The following is an 18845-nucleotide window of genomic DNA, read 5'->3' as shown; positions in this document are numbered from 1 at the left end:
TTGAGGTTTAAGATGATAAAGGGATTCAATTGGATAGATAGAGAAGCTATTTCCTCGGGTAGGGCAACAAAAACAAGGGGCATAGTCTTAAAATTAGAACCAGGCCATTTAAGAGTGAAATCAGGAAGCATTTTTTCCACTCAAAGGGTGGTAGAAATCTGGAATTCTCTCCCCCAAAAGGCTGTGGATGCTGGATCCATCCACACTTTCAAGGGTGACGTTGATGGATTTTTGGTAGATCAGGGTATCAAGGAATATGGGAAAAAAAGCAAGAAATTGGAATTGACGGGATTAGTTGACGTGCAGATCAGCCATATCTCATTGAGTGGCGGAACAGACTTGAAGGCCTACTCCTGTTCCTAACCTACTGTCCATCAAAGGGGGAGGGGGTTGGTAGGGGAAGAGGACAGACAAGGTTCTTTGTTAAAGTCAGAGGAAACTCATCAGCAGTTCATGCTTTTTTTGGGTGTGTGTGGGGAGTGGGGGGGGGGGGGGGGTGAGAGGCAGAAAATAGAAGGATAACAGCAAAAAATAAATTCCAGTCCAGTTGGTTCAGCAGAGCTGACACCAAAGAGTAACTGTTGAATGGCTATAACGTTTGGGCATTCTACTAGTAATCGGAGTTTATCATGAATAATATGCATCAATTACAACCTAGCACATGTACTGTATAAACAACTTTACATTTTTATAGAAAATCATCCCTAAACCTTTCAAGCCACATTAGCAGAGAACTTGTTCCTTGTGTTCAATCAATGTCCACCCACAAAGAGGGCCATATGCTAGTGATTTGTCCTTCCATTTTTCTTGTGATTACATGAGCAATTTTAACTCCTGTCCTATTAAACATCAGCTCTACACATGGAGAAAAATAAACAGCCATTCAGTACTATCACTCCAAAGCACACCACATTGGTATATTCGTATGCTCCATTAGCAACATGTTTTTCTGTATAAACACAAAATCCTGATAAACATGCAATGCCTTTCAGCTTTGTATTTCAAACTATTTTTAAGCAATCAAATAAGTTGCCTGAAGAAAAATTCCAAGTATTAAACAACTTTTTACTCAGAATGAATTGCCAAATGAATACCTAAACTACAAAGCTTTCTACACAGCTGTTTTTGTATTGAACATGAATAGAGCCATGCATAATGTTAAATCCAAGCTAAGTAGTCAAGCTTTAATAATTTGTTCATATTGCTTCTCAACCCCAGTAGCCCATCTGAGCTTCTTTACAGTCCCAGTTTAACAATACATAATGTCTGTGGAGCATACCAACTTAGATCAAACAAAGATTTTACCTAAAAAATAATTTTATAACAGTGCTTACATTTCAAAAATCTCATAGCAAGAAAATAAAATTGTACATACCCGCACAAGAGCATCATCAATAATATGATCACGTCTTACTTTCAGTCTGAGATAAGGCTGAACCTGTTGGCCCTGTACCAAGTTGTACAACACTGTTATACGTCGTTCACTGTACATGCGAATTCTGTTGTCATAATAGAGCCCTTGGCTTTTAGTATAGGGAGTAAGAAGGAATGGACACGTCAAGAAAGAAAATTTCTTCTCACTGTCTACTTTAAAGAGTATGTAGTCTTTATCCATTGTAAGAACATTGTTCAATGATTCATTCACAAATTCATCGTAAGGTATTATTGGTCTACGACAGTCAATAGCCCTAAAATTGAGCTGTAATTCCAAGGGATCCATTCGGGGACCTTTCTTGTCACGATTGTCCTCAGATAAAAGACTGTGATGTAAATTTCCCTCACCGGCTTCATGTGAGGATTCTTCATCTTCGTTGTCTATAGTCAATGTGCCTCCCAACAAGTTTGCATAATACACCAATTTTAGGCATTTGGCTGCTGCAACTACAACATCATCTTCGTTCACCAAATTTTGACAGCTATAATCATTGCTTATAACTTTGTACGTAATGAGCTGCTGAAAGACCTCAACCATTCTGCGGATATCATTGGAGCTGTATTTAGACCACAGGTGGATCAGTCTGGCTTGTGCAGATAAAGGAAGCTTGCACATTGCTTTGCAGAACATTGGTAAAGCTCCCTCAAGGTACTCGGGACTATGTAGGTTGTGATTTTCCAAGACAATTATGAAGAGGTTTAGGTAGTTTGTATCCCTTGTGTATGCATTGTGGTAATTTAATTCACATTCTACATCTGGCGACAGGTACATTAAAGCATTAATCAGTGCAGTTTCTATCCGGTTATGTGCAAGTAGCTTTTTATAAATTCTCCGAATTGACTTGATGTCGACAGTTACATCATCGGGCTTTAGCGAGTCTCCAAGATAAGCACAAGGCTTCTGTTGGGAGCAGCAAGGTGTTGAATGGGCACATCCGGCTATTGCTGGTGTTTCAGTGCCTTTCTCCAAATTATTTTCTGGTAAACAGTTCAAGCATTCTCTCTGTGGTTCAGGTTTCCTAAAGCTCTTAACCAGCGTGTCTGCACTGGAGAATATCCGTCCAACCACACGCACCAATGGTGAGAAATCTCTAGTTTCATGGCACATAGTTAGAATTTCATCCACTTTCTCTTCTGTAAGGTAGTTTAAATCTAGCAATAGAAATAATCAGTTATGCAATTTACAGGATTAACATTTCTGCTCTTTCCCCACCAACACAAATAATTGGCATTTTGAAACAGAATAAACAAACTTATATATTGACCAATTATAATAAAACTTGAGAGAGAGTGTGAAAGGGGAGAGGAAGTGAAGAAGGGGAGGGGAGAACAGAGAGAAAAATGAAGGCAGCAAGACAGAGAAGAGGAAAGGAAAAAAAAATAATAATAATCCTTGCATTTGATATAGCGCTTTTCACGTCGGGAGGACGTCCCAAAGCGCTTCACAGAACACACTGTAAAGTGAATTGACTGTATATTTGTGGGCGAACGCGGCAGCCAATTGCGCACAGCAATGTCCCACAAACAGTCGTAGATTGAAAATGACCAATTTATTATTGTTTTTGGTTTTGGAGGGATTATTATCAGGCTCTGTGGAGTAAGGAAACTTGCCCAAGGTTTCGCTCTGCCTGGAATTGAACTCAGGTCTCTCACTTGCAAAGCAAGTGCTCTAACCACTGAGCTACAGGACTCCACACAAAAANGGGGAAGGGAGGGAGAAAAAAAAGAAAGTAATGGATCCCCTCTACAAAAGGGAAGGCTCGTTCATCTAATCTGCCAATTCCTTCAACTTCACTAACGCTACAGGAGAAAATACTCACTGTGAAAGTCATCCTGTTGAGTTTTTGAACTGCAAATCACATCAAAGTTACTCTTGTCGACAGCCTTGATGCTTTCATGGCTGTAATTTCCATGGGAAACATCTCGAGGAAGCAACAATCTTGTCTTTCTCGGAGGCCAGTCTGCACAGAACTCTGCCCGAGCCCGATACAACTCCAGAGCTCTGGCTGCAGCTCGATTATTGTCCAGCTGCTTGAATGTTGGGCAGGAAGCACAATTCTCATTAGCACAGAATTCATTTCCACAGCCCTTTGTTAACTGACGATAGTAACTCTCAATCAAGTCCCTGGCAGCTTCTCGCTTCCTTTAAGAAAAATATAAAAAGTGATTCAGATTAGCAAAATTCAAGTCTGAATTTGAATAGAAATGGGTTTTTAAAACACACACGTGGGTTACCTCCTTATAAAAGGATATAATCTCAATTTACAACACATGATAAATACACTGTTCATTTAATATTAGGCTCCAAGGTTTTGAAAAATCACAAGAAATAAAATGAGATCATGAGAGTAACATTGCTCCAGCTGCAAACTAGCATGCCATTATTTTAAACCATGCAGATACTAGGAAGGGCAATGTGTTAGCATATTTCTCTGAAATTTACCAACACGAGTGATAAGACCAACCGTTTCAACTTCCACAATGTAGAATTGTAACAGCTGGCTGGATCTGTTATCACACAATGTATATTGCTAGACTTCGCGGAATTAAGAATTCCTCACCCTTGGTTTCTGCTAAACCACTGGTTAGACCTCACCTGAAGTAATGTGCCCAATTCGGGACACCACAGTTTAGGAATGATAGCAAGGCCTTAGAGAGGGTGCAAAGAAGATTTTTCTAGAATGGTACCAGGAATGAGGGTATGTAGAGAGACTAGAGAAGCTGGGAATGTTCTCCTTAGAGCAGAGATGGTTAAGGGGAGATTTAATTACTGATCCACTGGTAGGCGGGTCAGTAACAAGAGGGACACAGATTCAAGATAAATGGGATAAGAACCAGAGGGTACATGAGGATTATTCAAAAACAATTATCTCACACACACACACACACACACACACTACAGTCTGGAATGCACTGCCTGAAAGGCTGGTGGAAACAGATTCAATAACAACTTTCAAAAGGGAATTGGATAGGTACTTGAAAAGGAAAATTTGCAAGGATATGTGGAAAGAGCGGATGAGTGGGACTGATTGGGTAGCTCTTCCAAAGAGCCGGCACAGGCCGGATGGGCCAAATGGTCTCCTTCTGTGCTATAATATTCTATGATCTTTCTGTGCAATTAAATTTACAGTTCGAACTGCCGTCACTGTCTATGAAATCTATTCAATAATATTTTGAAAACACCAATTATAATAAGCCTTATATTCGTTGCAATCCTTTCTCTTCAACCATGCCTTCAGCTCTCCTCGCTCCCTCCCTTCCCTCCCCTCACCCTGACCATTGCCCCCACTGCTCGGGTCCCGACCCAACTGTCCAGCACCTTGGGACGTCCTCCCGATGTGAAAGGCACTCTATAAATGCAGTCTTGTTGTTGCATTTGATTTACTGCCTTATCGCGTTAAGGCACCTCAAAGCACTTCATAAGATATACTGTAAAGTGGATTGACTGTATTTTGCATGTGGAATTTGTGCCCAGTAACATCCCACAAACAGACATGGATGAGTGACCAATATTAATATGGGGCCGGGGGAGGGGGATTGTTGGCCAGTGTACCGGGAGAAACTCCATATTCTTTTCAAATTGAGTCATGAGATCTTTAATGTCTACCTGAATAGGCAGAGGGTTTAATGTCTCATCTGAAGGACGGCACCACCAACAATGCAACAAACTGCATTGGCGTGTCAGCCTAGACAATACGATTCCAAGTCCCGACGTGGAGTTTGAACCCAGAACCTTCTGCCTCAAGAGGTGAGAGTGCTACCACTGAGCCAGGCTGACACAATTCAAACATCTACCCATAAACAATAACGTGCCTTTATATAAATTATTGTTGTATACCTAAAAGGATATCTCAAAAGTACAGGAGTGCTTTGAGATGTTCTTTTAGGAATACAACAGCAATTAGGTATTTCAAAACAATGGACACAGTGAACCCGAAGCAAGATGTGTGAGGAATTTGTAGATGTCCGATTGCATGGTCAAAGAGAAGATTTAGGGAGCAATGCAAGCAATAGCAGAGTGAAACAGTGGAAACGGGAGTGGGTCAGTGGAGCAGGTAGCGTCAGCCAAGTTGTAGGCCTGGAGAAAATTACAGATGTTGAAACAGAATTGTGTTTAATTTGAAAATGAGGAACTTGGCTATTTGGGGGACAAGAATCCAGCAGAGCTTAGCAAAAGGTGAAGGAATGTGAAACCTTGTGCAGACCTCAGGTTCAGCAGTTGCTGAGACGCAATTAGTTGCTGGGAGACCTTCTGCATCTATGAGCAGGAAGCTCGCCGGGCAAGACCAGAGAATACAGCACTTTCAATTATAAGTGACTGACTACTAATAAACAGACCTGCACTATAATGAAGTGTGCTATACATTTCTTGTATTTTAAGGGAAACAGTTTTGGAAGCAAATTCCATGGGACAGGAGCAAAATAGCTGAAAGATCAACTAATAGTGGAAAGGAGGAAATAGGAAACAATACGTTAGGATCAAAAAAGCAGAGGCATTGGTTGGATTTTATGGCTGGAGATAATTATATAGTTGGTGGAAGAGTAGGTGAGATCATGGAGGAATTTGATGACCAAGACAGTAAATTCAATTAGCTAAGTACGAGATGACTGATCTGTTAGCAACCATAATGCCAAATCCCACCACAACCAAGTAATTCACAACTAAGTAAAAGAGTATCCTTGTTCACAGCTTTGACAACCACAAGATTACAAGAGAGGTACAAATGGATAAGATTTTTGAATTCATTTGATCTCATCCATTCAAAATACCAATCATACCATTTTACAATACAGTATCAAGCCTTTTCTTAAAAGCAGTCCACTATATGGTGTGTCAACATGACTAACTTGGTAGCAATCTCACCTCTGAATCAGAGGGTTGTGGGTGGAAGTCCTGCCTCAAAACTTAGAACTCAGACAGTCTAGGCTGACACTCAAACGCCAGCGATGTGCTGCACTGTTGGAGGTGCTATCCTTTGGCTGAGACTGTGGCTATTAAACCAAGGCCCAATCTGCCTGTTCAGGTGAATGTTAAAGATCCCATGGAGCTATTCGAAAAGAGGAAAGGGTTTCTCCCAGTTCTGGCCAATAATCCCCAAACAATATTGGTTATTCATTACATGGCTGTTTTGGGGATACTGCTGTGCGCAAATTGGCTGTGTTCACCCACAAAGTATACACAGTCATTGCATTTTACAGGATATCCTGATATGCAATTTGAGACATTCCTCCCTCACATGAAGGGCCCTATACCAGATGGAAGGATTATTATTCTTATGGCATTTAACTTACCTATTCTCCAATCTGTTGATTACCCTCTATGTAAACATATAGACCTCCCGGTGCCATTCTTAAAACTATAATCCCAATTCTGAACTTGTAACTGCGCATCCTACTGCCTTATTAGCATAGCTGATAACTGATTTATTTGACGTAGTTTGATAAGACTGCAGAGAATGGTGATGTATTAAAAAAGTTTATTTGACATAGCTTGACAAGATCTCCTCTAAGAAGTCTCATTTTGAGGCTGTGGAACCCTAGCATATCTTATCATTCATCATCCCTTAACATTGGGTATCAATTCTGTTGCTCTCAATTTCCATGCCCACTGAAAATATATTTTTTAAAAACACACCTTTTGCAATGTCACAAGATAATGTATTAAGCTAAAAGCAAGGATTTTGTTTCCCTCCATATATTCATTGTAAGGATGGCGATGCTAATGATAGCACAACTGGCCTTTGCTCATTGGCAGGACATGGAAGGGCAGACCAGTGACTGGCGGCAGGAAATCATCCCACTTACATGCCTTCCTGATAGCACAGCAGAATACCGTCAGAAAAAGATAAAGAACTCATAACAGCACGTGGGCAAGTCAAGCCCCCACAACACAATAATAATAACCCTTGCATTTGATAAAGCGCCTTATCACATCTTTGAGACTTCTTCAAGTGCTTCACAGAATATACTGTAAAGTGAATTGACTGTATATTCTGTGGGCAAAACGCAAAAGCCAATTGCGCCCAGCAGTGTCCCAGTCATGGCCAAATTATTATTTATTTTTTNATTTATTTTTATTTTGAAAGGGATTATTACCCCCAAAAAAGCGATCTGCCAATCGACTACTTATTTCTAGGTAAACTAAGGCATGTGGAGTAAGGAAACTTGTCTAACGTTTAGCCCTGCCCGGGAATCAAACCCAGGTCCTCTTGCTAGTGAGGATGCTACAAACAATACGCTACAGGCCAATTCCCTATTAGGGAGAGGAAATAATTCAGCAAGTTGGAGCACTAATACACCACCATTCTCTGCAGTCTTAAGTTCTAGATTTCTCCAACCACCTTCTTCCTGCCCCATAACCTTTTGCTACTTCAAGAATGAATAATCCTTGCATTGTTGTAGCACCTAATTATATTATCAAACATCTCAAACCATTTAACAGGATTTTTACTGTGAAGTATGGTGATTGAGTCTTTGTTAGTGAACCCAGCAGTCAATTTAAACCCAGTCCAGTCCCACAAACTACCATTAAGTGAATGACTAATTTTATCTGGAGGACACCAGGCAAAACTCACTTCTCTTTTCACAGGATCTTTATTATCCACCTGAACAAGTAGACAGGACCTCAGTTTAATGTGTCTTCTGAAGGACAGATATCTGACAATGATCTGCAGCACTGCAATGAAGCATCGGCCTAGACCAACACTAAATAAAATACTGATAGTTCAACTTTTTGTAACCCAATTGATAAAAGTGCAATAGAATGAATGTAAATTTACAAACTGTAAAATTTACAAATTGTACATTTGTAGACCACCTGCATGTCAGCTTGGATCACTTCGTAGCTCAGACAGCTGTGGTGTTTATACTTCACTCAAGTCTTCACCCACTCTTTACTCTCTCCCACACCCTTCTATTCCCTTCTCCCTTACGTGTATATCCAGCTTTCCGTTGAATGCATCTATACTATCCAATTCAACCATCATTTCAGGCAGCAAGCTCCACAATCTCACTACCCACTGTGTGAAGTTGTTCGTCCTAAATTCTCTTTTATATCCTCTAGTCGCTATCTTACACTTGTGTCCCCTAGTTATGGACTCCCCAAACAGTGGAAACAGTCTATTTTTGTTAATCTTATTGAACTCTTTTATAAACATCACTATTAGGTCCCCTCTTAAACATTGTTTCTTTAATGAAAAAAGGCCTAAGAGCTCAGGGATGCTACCGCGCGTGAAGGGCGCTATATAAATGCAAATTATTGTACTCTTTCCATCAATGCTATATCCTTATAGTGCGGAGACCAGAATTGGCCACGGTACTCCAAATATGGTCTAACCATAGTACAAATTCAGCATCACATCTTCACTTTTATATTCTATCCCTCTGGTCGTAAAGCCCCAAAGCCCATTGGCCTTTTTTAATAGCCTTATCTATCTGTGAGTTACTTATAGAGATTTGTGGATCTGAATCCCCAAGTCATTTTGCTCCTTTACTTCTCTTTGGGATTAATAATATTAATAATAATTTTATTACTCAATCCACAACTGCTTGTGGGACACTGTTGTACGCAATTGGTTGCTGCGCTTCACCCACAAAACATAGTCAATTCACTTTGCAGTATAATCTGTGAAGCACTTTGAGACATCTAGACAATGCGATAAGGCACTACATCAAGTGCAAGATTATTAGGTTCATTTTGTGACTAAGAATATAATCAAAGCACAAGATCATATGAACAAATTATTATTACTTCGTAAGCACGCTACAGCCCCCAAAACATTCAGTAACTAAGATAGATGGATAGATAGATGGATAGAACAACCAGACATTACTGCAACTCCGCTGAGCGATACTCTGATCCGCAATGCAAACTCCTACAACACAACAATTTCGCAGGAGGGAGAAAGCGATACCAATCAATGATCCTTCTTTTTGTTTTAAAAAAAATCAGATTGAACCCTCTCTTCCAATTTGTTTTTTTTAAAAAAAAATGTGCGCGCGCGAGTGTGTGTGTGTGTGCGTGTGTGTGTGTGTGTGTGTGTGCGCAACACATTAAAAAAAAACACGACAGGGCCCAAAACCTGACAGGATCGAACCTTTAAAATGTCCCCAACCCCCAAAAATATATACATATATATATATATTGCTGAAATCTTTCAAGAGGAGCAGTTTAAAATCTATATTAAAACACCCCCCCCACACACACACCCCACTCCCCGGCCGGGGCCGGGCCTACAGGAGGAGTCAGTCTCCGAGCTCAATTTCTGAGCCTCTCCAGCCCTGACGGCGGCAGAGGGAGGCGGGGGCTCGGGTGGGAAGAGGGAGCGGCGCGGGCAGGTCAGCGAGAGGCACTCACCGTTTGAGACTCGCCTGGGAAGACGCAGGCAGCGTGAGAGGGGATTTAGTGGCAGTGGAAGTCATACGAGGCCGAGGAGCGTTTTGGCGGCTGTGAGAAGCGGAGCTGATTCAACCGCCGCACGAAATGCCAGCACAGCGCCTGCGCAGCCCACCCGCGCCTCAGCCAATCACGGCGCCGATACTTCCCCGCCCCCGTCACGTGCTCCACGGCGCATGCGCCTCTCTGCTCTCCTTCCTCATTGCACCCTGTCCAACCCCTCCCCCACCCCCCCCTCAGCCCTCGCTCCCTCACTGCAGATCTCTGCTCTGCCCGTGTCCCCATTCCACGTTTCTCCCACAAAATACGGTCAGTTCACTTCACAGTATATTCTGTGAAGCGCTTTGAGACGCCTCAAAGACGAGATAAGGCGTGATATCAAACGCAAGGATTATTATCATCATTATTATTCCAGGGCATTGCTGATGGCAGCACATGGTTCATCGGCAGACCAGGCACCAGGGGCAGTGACTCGATACCTGCGCCTAATACTTGTAGGAATTAGGTGGGCAGGGTGCGTCCCTCCAGGGAGAGGATGCACATTCCATTCCAACAATCTATCTCTGGGATTTCCACGTGTAGGTGGGATGCATGGAATCTCAGCTTGGTTTGGGTACTCTTAAGCACGCTGATGGGTTTCTGCATGTGTCAGACACTCAGCTGACCAAAAATAAATGTCCACCCTGTCCAATACCCCCGGTATAGTCTGCCCCCTACCCCCTCAACACCAACACACACTTAAGTCACTGCAAGCTCTGCCCAAGTCCGTCCTGTCCAATATCTCCCCTCAACACACATTCCCTGCAACAATGTTTCCAATAACTTTCTCCCAGATACACGTACTGCAACCTCTGGGTATGTCTACTCGCCCCCCTCCCCCCCCCCCCAAACTCCAAGCAACTTCTTACATATCCAATTGCCTCCAACCCACACCTTGCTGCAACATCCGTCAATTTGTGAGATTTTATGAAGCTAGCCATGACTTGTAATAAATGATCCTGTTCGATGGTGGAAGAGAGACCAGGAGTAATTTTGGTGGGGGCAGGGGGGGGGGGGGTGTCAGCCAGCTACCTGACACGTGCTTAAGAGTATTCAAACCAAACTGAGGGTTCTCTGCATCCCACCATCCCATGCTTGAACATTCCAGAGATATTTATTAGAATGGAATATGTACTCTCTCCCTGGAGCACATCCTCCTTACCTAATTCTGGAAAGTATTAGGAACAGGTTAGTTGCCAAGAGCCAAGGCTTGGGGACACCAGCGTGTGCGTTGGGGTTCTGCTGGAGTATAACCATCTAAAACCGCATAGCTTGCCTTTGAGGGCACTACCTGGCAAGCCTTCTCACTGCGGCGATAGTGACGTCATGACTCCGGGGAACGCTGTCACTCGGGGATGGAGTCCCAGAAGAGTAGGTGAGCCAAGGGGTCTGTTGAATGGTGCAGCGGCCTCACACCCGGGTCAGGCACAGGCAACAACAACAAGATTACATTTGTATGGCGTCTTTCACGTCGGGAGGACATCCCAAGGCACTGGACAGTGTACAGCATTTCAGACGCAAGCTGGGGTCAAGGGGGAGAAGGGAGGAGAGGGGAAGGGGGGGTGACCAAAGGCATGGTCGAAGAGTAGGGTTTTGAGGCGGGACTTGAAGGAGGTTAAGGAGGGGGCGAGGCGGAGTGATTGAGGGATGGAGTTCCAGAGGATGGGGGCAGAGTGACTGAAGGCTCTCCCGCCAATGGTGGGGTGGGTGGATCGGGGGACGTGGAGCAGGCCGAAACCGGCGAGAATGTGGGAGATGGGGTCACGGAGTTTGGTGCAGGGGAGGACACGGGCTGCAGAGTTCGGGATTATCTGCAGCCTATGGAGGGAGCAGTTGGGAAGGCCGACAAGCAGGGCATTTGCATAGTGGAGCCTGGATGTGATGAAGGCATGAATAAGAGTTTCAGCGGCCTGAGAGGTGAGGTAGTGACGGAGTCGGATGATGTTACGGAAGTGAGGGAAAGCAGAGCAGGTCATGGCTTGGATGTGGGGAAGAAGACAGTTGTAGGTCGAAAAAGACACCTGGGTTCCTGACTGGCTTGATGAGTTGAAGTGTGCAACCGTGGAGGTTGACGTTGCCAGAGCCTGAGGTGCTGAGGCGCTGGCGCGAGCCAATCAGGAGGGCCTCAGTCTTGTTCACATTCAACTGTAGGAAGTTTGCCCTCATCCAGGACTTGATGTCCAACAGGCAGTCTGTCAGGATAGCAGTGGTCCTGGAGTTGAGGGTGGAGGCAGAAAGATAGAGTTGGGTGTCATCCGCATACATATGGAAGTTGACCCCATGTCTGCGGATGATGTCACCAAGGGGGAGCATGTAGATATTAAAGAGGAGAGGGCCAAGGACAGAGCCCTGGGGGACGCCAGACGTGACAGTGCGGGGGCTGGAGGAGGAACCATTAGAGGCAACAAAGTGGAGATGGTGAGAGAGATAGGAATCGAACCAGGCAAGGGCAGGTCCGCGAAGATTAAGTAAGGAGAGGCGGTGTATGAGGATGAAGTGGTCGACAGTGTCAAATGCGGCAGAGAGGTCGAGGAGGACAAGGAGGCAGAGGGAGCCCTGATTACAGATGTTCAGAATGTCATTAGTGACTTTGACCAGAGCTGTTTCCGTGCTGTGGGCAGCGCGAAAGTTGGATTGGAGGGGTTCAAAGAAGGAATGGCGAGAGAGAAAGGAGAGCTGGGAAGCGACAATTCGTTCCAGGATCTTAGAGAGGAATGGGAGATTAGAGATGGGGCAGTAGCTGGAGAGTAGGCATGTGTCCAGAGAAGGTTTTTTCAGGATGGGGTTAATGACAGCTGTTTTTAGGAGGGGTGGAAACTGAACCGGTTGACAAGGAGAGGTTGATGACGTTGGACAGGAGAGGGGCCAAAAGGTGGAGCTGGGAGATGAGGAGAGAGGTGGGAATGGGATCGAGGGAGCAGGTGGTGGGTTTGAGTTTGCAGACAGTCATGGTGAGGAAGGAGGGAGAGATAGGGTCGAAGGAGTATGGGGGGGATGGGTGGGGGGTGGGTCATGAGGGAGAGGTGATGCGGGAGTGGCTGTGGATGGGGCAGAGGTGGCTGAACGTATTCCCTCGATTTTGGTTTCGAGGAAATCCAGCATCTCCTCACAGTTGGAGTTCGAGGAGAGGATGGATGAGGCATGGCAAGGTGGACGGAGGAGACGGCTGGGGGTTGTCCTTTGCCTCCAAGATAACCTTGGAGTAGAAGGACGATTTGGCAGTAAGAATGTTGCAAATCTTGTTTGCATAGCACCTCACTCTCTCAGCTATATCCCTCCTGCAGGTGGTAAGAATGCCACTACCTTGTTTACATGATGCCTCACGGCCTCAGTATGTCAATTGATAAGAGAATTGCTTTCTCGTCTGCGTGAAGCCTCACTGTCTCAAATTATTCCATGTGTTTTGTGAGTGGCGAGCACCAAAGTTAGAAATAATGAGTGTTTGGACAGGCAGGCACAGCTGTACCATTGAGGGGCTTCTAATGAGAAGTTGGTTAGCTTGCCCACCCAGCTCAGATCCTAACTGCCATTATTTATTATGACTTTAACTTAATTTATAGCTTTGTCGTATTGTATGCTTGTGGCCAACTCCACCATAAACAAAATTCAATTAATTCAAAACTCCGCCGCCCAGATACTCACCCGCACAAAAGTCCGTACACCCATTACACCTTGGCAAGCACCACCCCCATCACACTTCGCCAGACTCCACTGGCTCCCAATTACTCTCCGGATCGATTTCAAGATCCTCTCATTCATTTTCAAATGCCCTTGCACCTCCCTACCTACCCGATCTGCTTATCCACCATGCTCTGCCTCCGCTCGGCTGGCTCCTGCCTCCTGTTTGTCCCTCGACCCCTCCGCCATTGCTGGACCATGCCTTCAGCCATTGTGCCCCGAAACTCTGGACTCTCTCCCTCAATCCCTCCACCTTGCCCCTTCTCTCCCCACTTTCAAATCCCACCTAAAGACCTTCCTTTTTGATCGTGCTTACGGTCACCTCCCGCTCCCCCTGGCTTGTTGTCAGATTCCTCCACTGTCAAGCCCTCCAGGACGCATACTGCATGAAGGGCGCTATATAAATGCAAGTTGTTGTTGTCACAATGCTTTCCAGCAGCAGTGGCCCCAAACCTCAGAGTTTCCTAATCAACTATCTGGTGGACATCTGCCTTCAGCATCGTGGGAGGATCCTTTACAGGACAGCTTGCAACGTGGCAGCCACCTTAATGCCACAAAAGACAAAACAAAATATTCTAACATTAAAAATAGGTTCCTGTCATGTGCAAGTATACTTTTGCTCCTTTTTGGTCTGAGGGCGATTGATAAGCAACAAGGTGGAACCAGGCTGAAATTAGCAAGAATGGGCCCAGCAGATTCTAGATCATAATTATGACCAAATATTTGTCGTTGAATGACTTTGTAGTTTAAAGAGATGGTCCACCAAGGAAACTAGAATTAGACAATAAATAGTGGTTCTCCAGTGTCATTTAAAAATGGGTAAAATAAAACTGTATACATTAGTAGTTGGCTACTATATTTTGTTTTGTTTTTGCAGTCCTTGATGATTTTTTTATATACCCTCAGACATGAATAAAATAACATCTAAGCTGTCTGGTTGCTATCTGTTCTACACTTCTTGGGAGAGTTGAGTGTTTTGGCTTTAGTTAGGGCAGGCAACATTGATTAAAGAAAGCTCAGTTTCTTGTTCCAGATCTAATTTTAGCACTTCTGTTGTTTAAATAGAATACAGAGTGTAGTTACTTCTCACCTCACTGCATTGACATTCACTCCATCTCACCGAACAAGTGTGGACCTGTGTCTTGTTCAACGCTCCAGGTGTCCTTCAAGCCCACATTCTACTCATGAACCTCACCCTGGTACACCAGTCATTTCCGCTCGCTCAAGGGTCAGGTGCATGCTGCTGAACGCACCTGGTTCAAATCTGATTGATCTGGCAGATCTTACCAGTCCGCCCTCACCTCCACTAAATCATCCTTCTATTCCGAGGTAATTTTGGAGGCCAAGGATAACCCCAAGCTTCTCTTCTCCACTACCAACCGGCTCCTCCATCCACCCTCTCACACCTCGCTCATCCTCTCCTCCAACTACAACTGCGAGGAGATGCTGGATTTCCTTGAGACCAAAATCGAGGGGATCTGTACTGCCACCCCTTTCCCATCTCTCTCTCACACTCCGGCCCCTACCCATCCCTCCCTCCACACCTTCAAACCTGTCTACCCCTCCTCTCTTACCACCAAAGAACCGACATGAGGCCCACCACCTACTCCCTCGACGCCATCCATACCCCTCACCTGCCAGCTCTACCTCCTTGCCCCTTTACTTTGATCTCATCAACCTCTCCCTGTCAACTGGCACCATTCCCACCCCCCTACAAACAGCTGTCATCACCACTATCCTAACAAAACCTTCCCTGGACCCATCCCTGCTCACTAACTACCATCTCCAAACTCCTTTTCCTTTCCAAGGTCCTTGAAAGAGTTGTTGCTTCACTCCTTCCTCTCCTGCCACTCCCTTTCCGAATCCCTCCATTCGGGTTTCTGTGCTGCCCGGAAACAGGGCTGGTCAAGGTGACAAATGAAATTTTTCTGTCTTCTTCTGTCTCCTCGTCCTCTCTGCGGCCTATGACACTGTGAACCACTCCATCCTTCTCCATCACTTCTCCTCTCACCATAACCTTCAAGATTCTGTTCTTGAATGATTCAGATTTTATCTCACACCAGTTCCACTTTGTCTCCACAAATGGCTTCTCCTCAAGCCCCCCGGTGTTCCTCAGGGCTCTGTCCTCGGTCATCTCTTCTTTAACCTGTACATGCTCCCTCTTAGTGACATCATCTGCAGACATGGGGTTAACTTCCACATGTACACGGATGACATCCAACTCTATCTCTCTGCTCCACCCTCAACTCCAGGACCACTAATGTCCTGACAGAATGCCTGTCAGACATCAATTCCTGGATGAGAGCCAACTTTCTACATTTTGAACATCAGCACCTCCACACCTCAGGCACTGGCAGCATCAGCATCCAAGAATGGACACTCCACTTCACCAAAGCCAGTCAGGAACCTAGGTGTTTTGTTCGACCCTCAACTGTCCTTGAGGGTCAGTGCCATGACCCGCTTTGCCTTCCCCCACCTCCACAACATTGCCCAACTCCGCCACTGCCTCATCAACTCAGGTCACCACAACCCTCATACATACCTTCATTACAATCAGGCTCAACTATGCCAACACCCTGCTTGTTGGCCTCCCCAACTCTTCCCTCCGCAAGCTGCAGATCATCCAGAACTCTGCAGCTCATGTCCTCCCGCACTAGGCTCCATGACCCCATCACACCCACCCTCAACCGGCTCCACTGGCTCTCCATCCCTCAGAGGATCGAGTTCAAAGTTCTTGTCCTCACCTTCAAGGTCATCCATGGCCTTGTCCCCTCCTACTTCACTGACCTGTTAACCCTTTATCAACCTGTCTGCTCCTTCTGCTCAGAAGGTTCTGTCCTGCTCCACGTCCCCTGCCCGGCCCGCCCCGGCAATCAGACCTTCAGCCTCTCTGTTCTCACCCTCTGGAACTCCATCCAATATTCCCTTTGTCTCGCTCTCCCTTACCTCCTTCAAGGCACACCTCAACTTTTCACTTCGACCATGCCCTCCACCCTCCCTGATCCCAACATCCTCCCCCTCCCAGCTCAGGTCCTAGTCCCTGACTGTACAGTGCCTTGGGATGCTTTAGTATTGTAATTTAGTAAATGTAATTTAGTATTGTACTGGCTTTCACCAGCCTGCATTACCCTCTCACCTCTGTAACAAGCTCTCTCTCAGAGCTGCTGAGACCTTTATTATGTCCAGGCTCGATTATTTCAAACTCCTGCTTGTCAGACTACAGGACCACTAAGTTCTGTAGTTTAGTGGTTAGAGCAATCACCACGCAAGCAAGAGGACTTGGGTTCGATTCCTGGGCATGGCGTGGCGAAACATTGGGCAAGTGTCCTTACTTTACACTCCTGGTTACCCAGCAGTAAGGTTGTTAGTCTATTGGCGGATCACTTTTCTGGGGATAATAATCCCTCCAAAAAATAAATAATTTGATCATTCAATCCATAACTGTTTATGGGACGCTGCTGTGAGAAATCGGCTGCCATGTTTCGCCCACAAAATATACAGTGAATTTACTTTATGGTATATTCTGTGTAGCATTTTGAGACTTCTCAAAGACGTGATAAGGCACTATCTCAAATACATGGATTATTGTTATTCAGATAGCCTTTACATTTTATAAAATGTGTAAAGCACAGAAAGCTATTCAGACCATCATATTCACATTGGTTCTACATCCTACACTGGAACTATCTGCTCAAACCTCATTCCTACTACTATTTTTCCACATCCTTATTATTTTTCAAGTATTTACTGAATTGTGTTTTTCAAAAAGCTAATTAAGTAATGTTAGCAAAAAATAAGTTAGCATATTCAGTCTAAATTCCATTGTAATATAGTGTTGTATAATAATGTTGCAAATCATTACTTGAATTTTTCACACCTGAAGACTTTTCTTTTATACCACTTATTTTATACCTACGATCACCTTCCCTTTCTCCCCGGCTTGGCATTCTAAATCTGCATCATTGCTCAGCACTCCAAGATGGTATCCACATGAAAAGTGCTAATAAATGCAAGTTGTTGTTTCTTTTCTACAATGTCTTCATTTAGGATAATTTCCCCCTAGCCCATTCCACTTTTCACCAACCATTTTAAACTCGACCTCTATAATAATAATGAGGCTCCGTGACCCTATCACCCCATCCTCGCCCGACTCCGCTGGCTTCCCATCACACGGAGGATACAGTTCAAGTTCCTGGTCTTCACCTTCAAAGACCTCCATGGCCTTGCTCCCCCGAGACCTCCTAACCCCCTACCATCCTGCCCACTACCTCCGCTCAGCGGGCTCCGGCCTGCTTCATGCCCCCCACCTTGCCCGCCTCAACATTGATAGATGGGCCTTCTGCCTCTCTGTCCCCACCCTCTGGAACTCCATCCTGCAGTCCCTCCACCTCGCCCACTCCCTTGCCTCCTTCAAGACCCTCCTCTTCGATCGTGCTTTCGATCAACCTGCTTTCCTCCCTGCCCTCCACCCTCCCCAATCCCGACCCCCAGCTTGGGTCCAAAACTCTGACTGTCCAGGGCCTTGGGACATCCTCCTGACATGAAAGGTACTATACAAATGTAATTTTATTGTTGTTGTAATGATTGTTGCATTTGATATATCGCTTGATCAGTCTTCGAGACGTCTCAAAGTACTTCACAGAATATACTGTAAAATGAATTGACTGTGAAACGCGGCAGCCAATTGCACACAGCAGTGGCCCACAAACAACCGCGGATTGAAATTGCCGAGTCATTATTACTTTTTTGAAGGAATTATTTCCCCGGAAAAGCGATCTGCCAATCTACTAACAACCATGTTCCTACTTACTGCTGCGTAAACCGAGGCGTGTGGAGTAAGGAAACTTGCCCAACATTTTGCCCTGCAGGGAATTTAACCCAGGTCTACTCGCTTGTGAGGCGAGTGCTCTAACCACTGAGCTACATGGCTCGATAGTCCTATCTTGAATACACAGACTCACTACTGAGACCTCTGAGCTCTCACTCCTTGTCCTGTTTGAATTTCCCGCTCATGCGCCATCCCTGGCACGTGACGACGGGCTCGGCCAATCTGCAGGTCACGTGCCCTCGGGTGGGTTTCGTGCGCCTATATATATATATATATATATATAATACACACACACACCCCCGGAGATAAAATAAAACATGTCACACATATATAAAGCTCATGGTATATGAATTGGTAATGCGGTGCTTCGGACGACACGTGGCTTTGCTGCGTCGGACGAGACGAAATGAAATACAACTCCCGCGATGCTCCAGTCCCCCGGAACGCATGCGCGCAAGTGCCAGCCAACCC

The 18845-nt window shown here is 45.1% G+C and overlaps 1 protein-coding gene across 1 annotated transcript in view; it reads right to left on the bottom strand.

The window, feature by feature from the left end:
* Nucleotides 1-9911, bottom strand: part of LOC103178142 (ubiquitin-protein ligase E3A) — a 34847-nt gene extending 24936 nt beyond the window's left edge. The window contains exons 1-3 of the mRNA XM_007892715.2: nucleotides 9791-9911; nucleotides 3255-3577; nucleotides 1376-2586 (exon numbers count right to left, since the gene is read on the bottom strand). Coding sequence (XP_007890906.1) covers nucleotides 1376-2586; nucleotides 3255-3577; nucleotides 9791-9855 — 1599 coding nt within the window. The 5' untranslated portion in view covers nucleotides 9856-9911. The remainder of the gene's footprint in view (nucleotides 1-1375; nucleotides 2587-3254; nucleotides 3578-9790) is intronic.
* Between the last annotated feature and the right edge of the window lie 8934 nt (nucleotides 9912-18845).

This window comes from Callorhinchus milii, unplaced genomic scaffold, assembly GCF_018977255.1.
Source record: "Callorhinchus milii isolate IMCB2004 unplaced genomic scaffold, IMCB_Cmil_1.0 Scaffold1, whole genome shotgun sequence".
NCBI classification, from domain to species: domain Eukaryota; kingdom Metazoa; phylum Chordata; class Chondrichthyes; order Chimaeriformes; family Callorhinchidae; genus Callorhinchus; species Callorhinchus milii.
The sequence above is the reverse complement of the archived record's forward strand: the minus strand, read 5'-3'. Positions and strand labels throughout refer to the sequence as shown.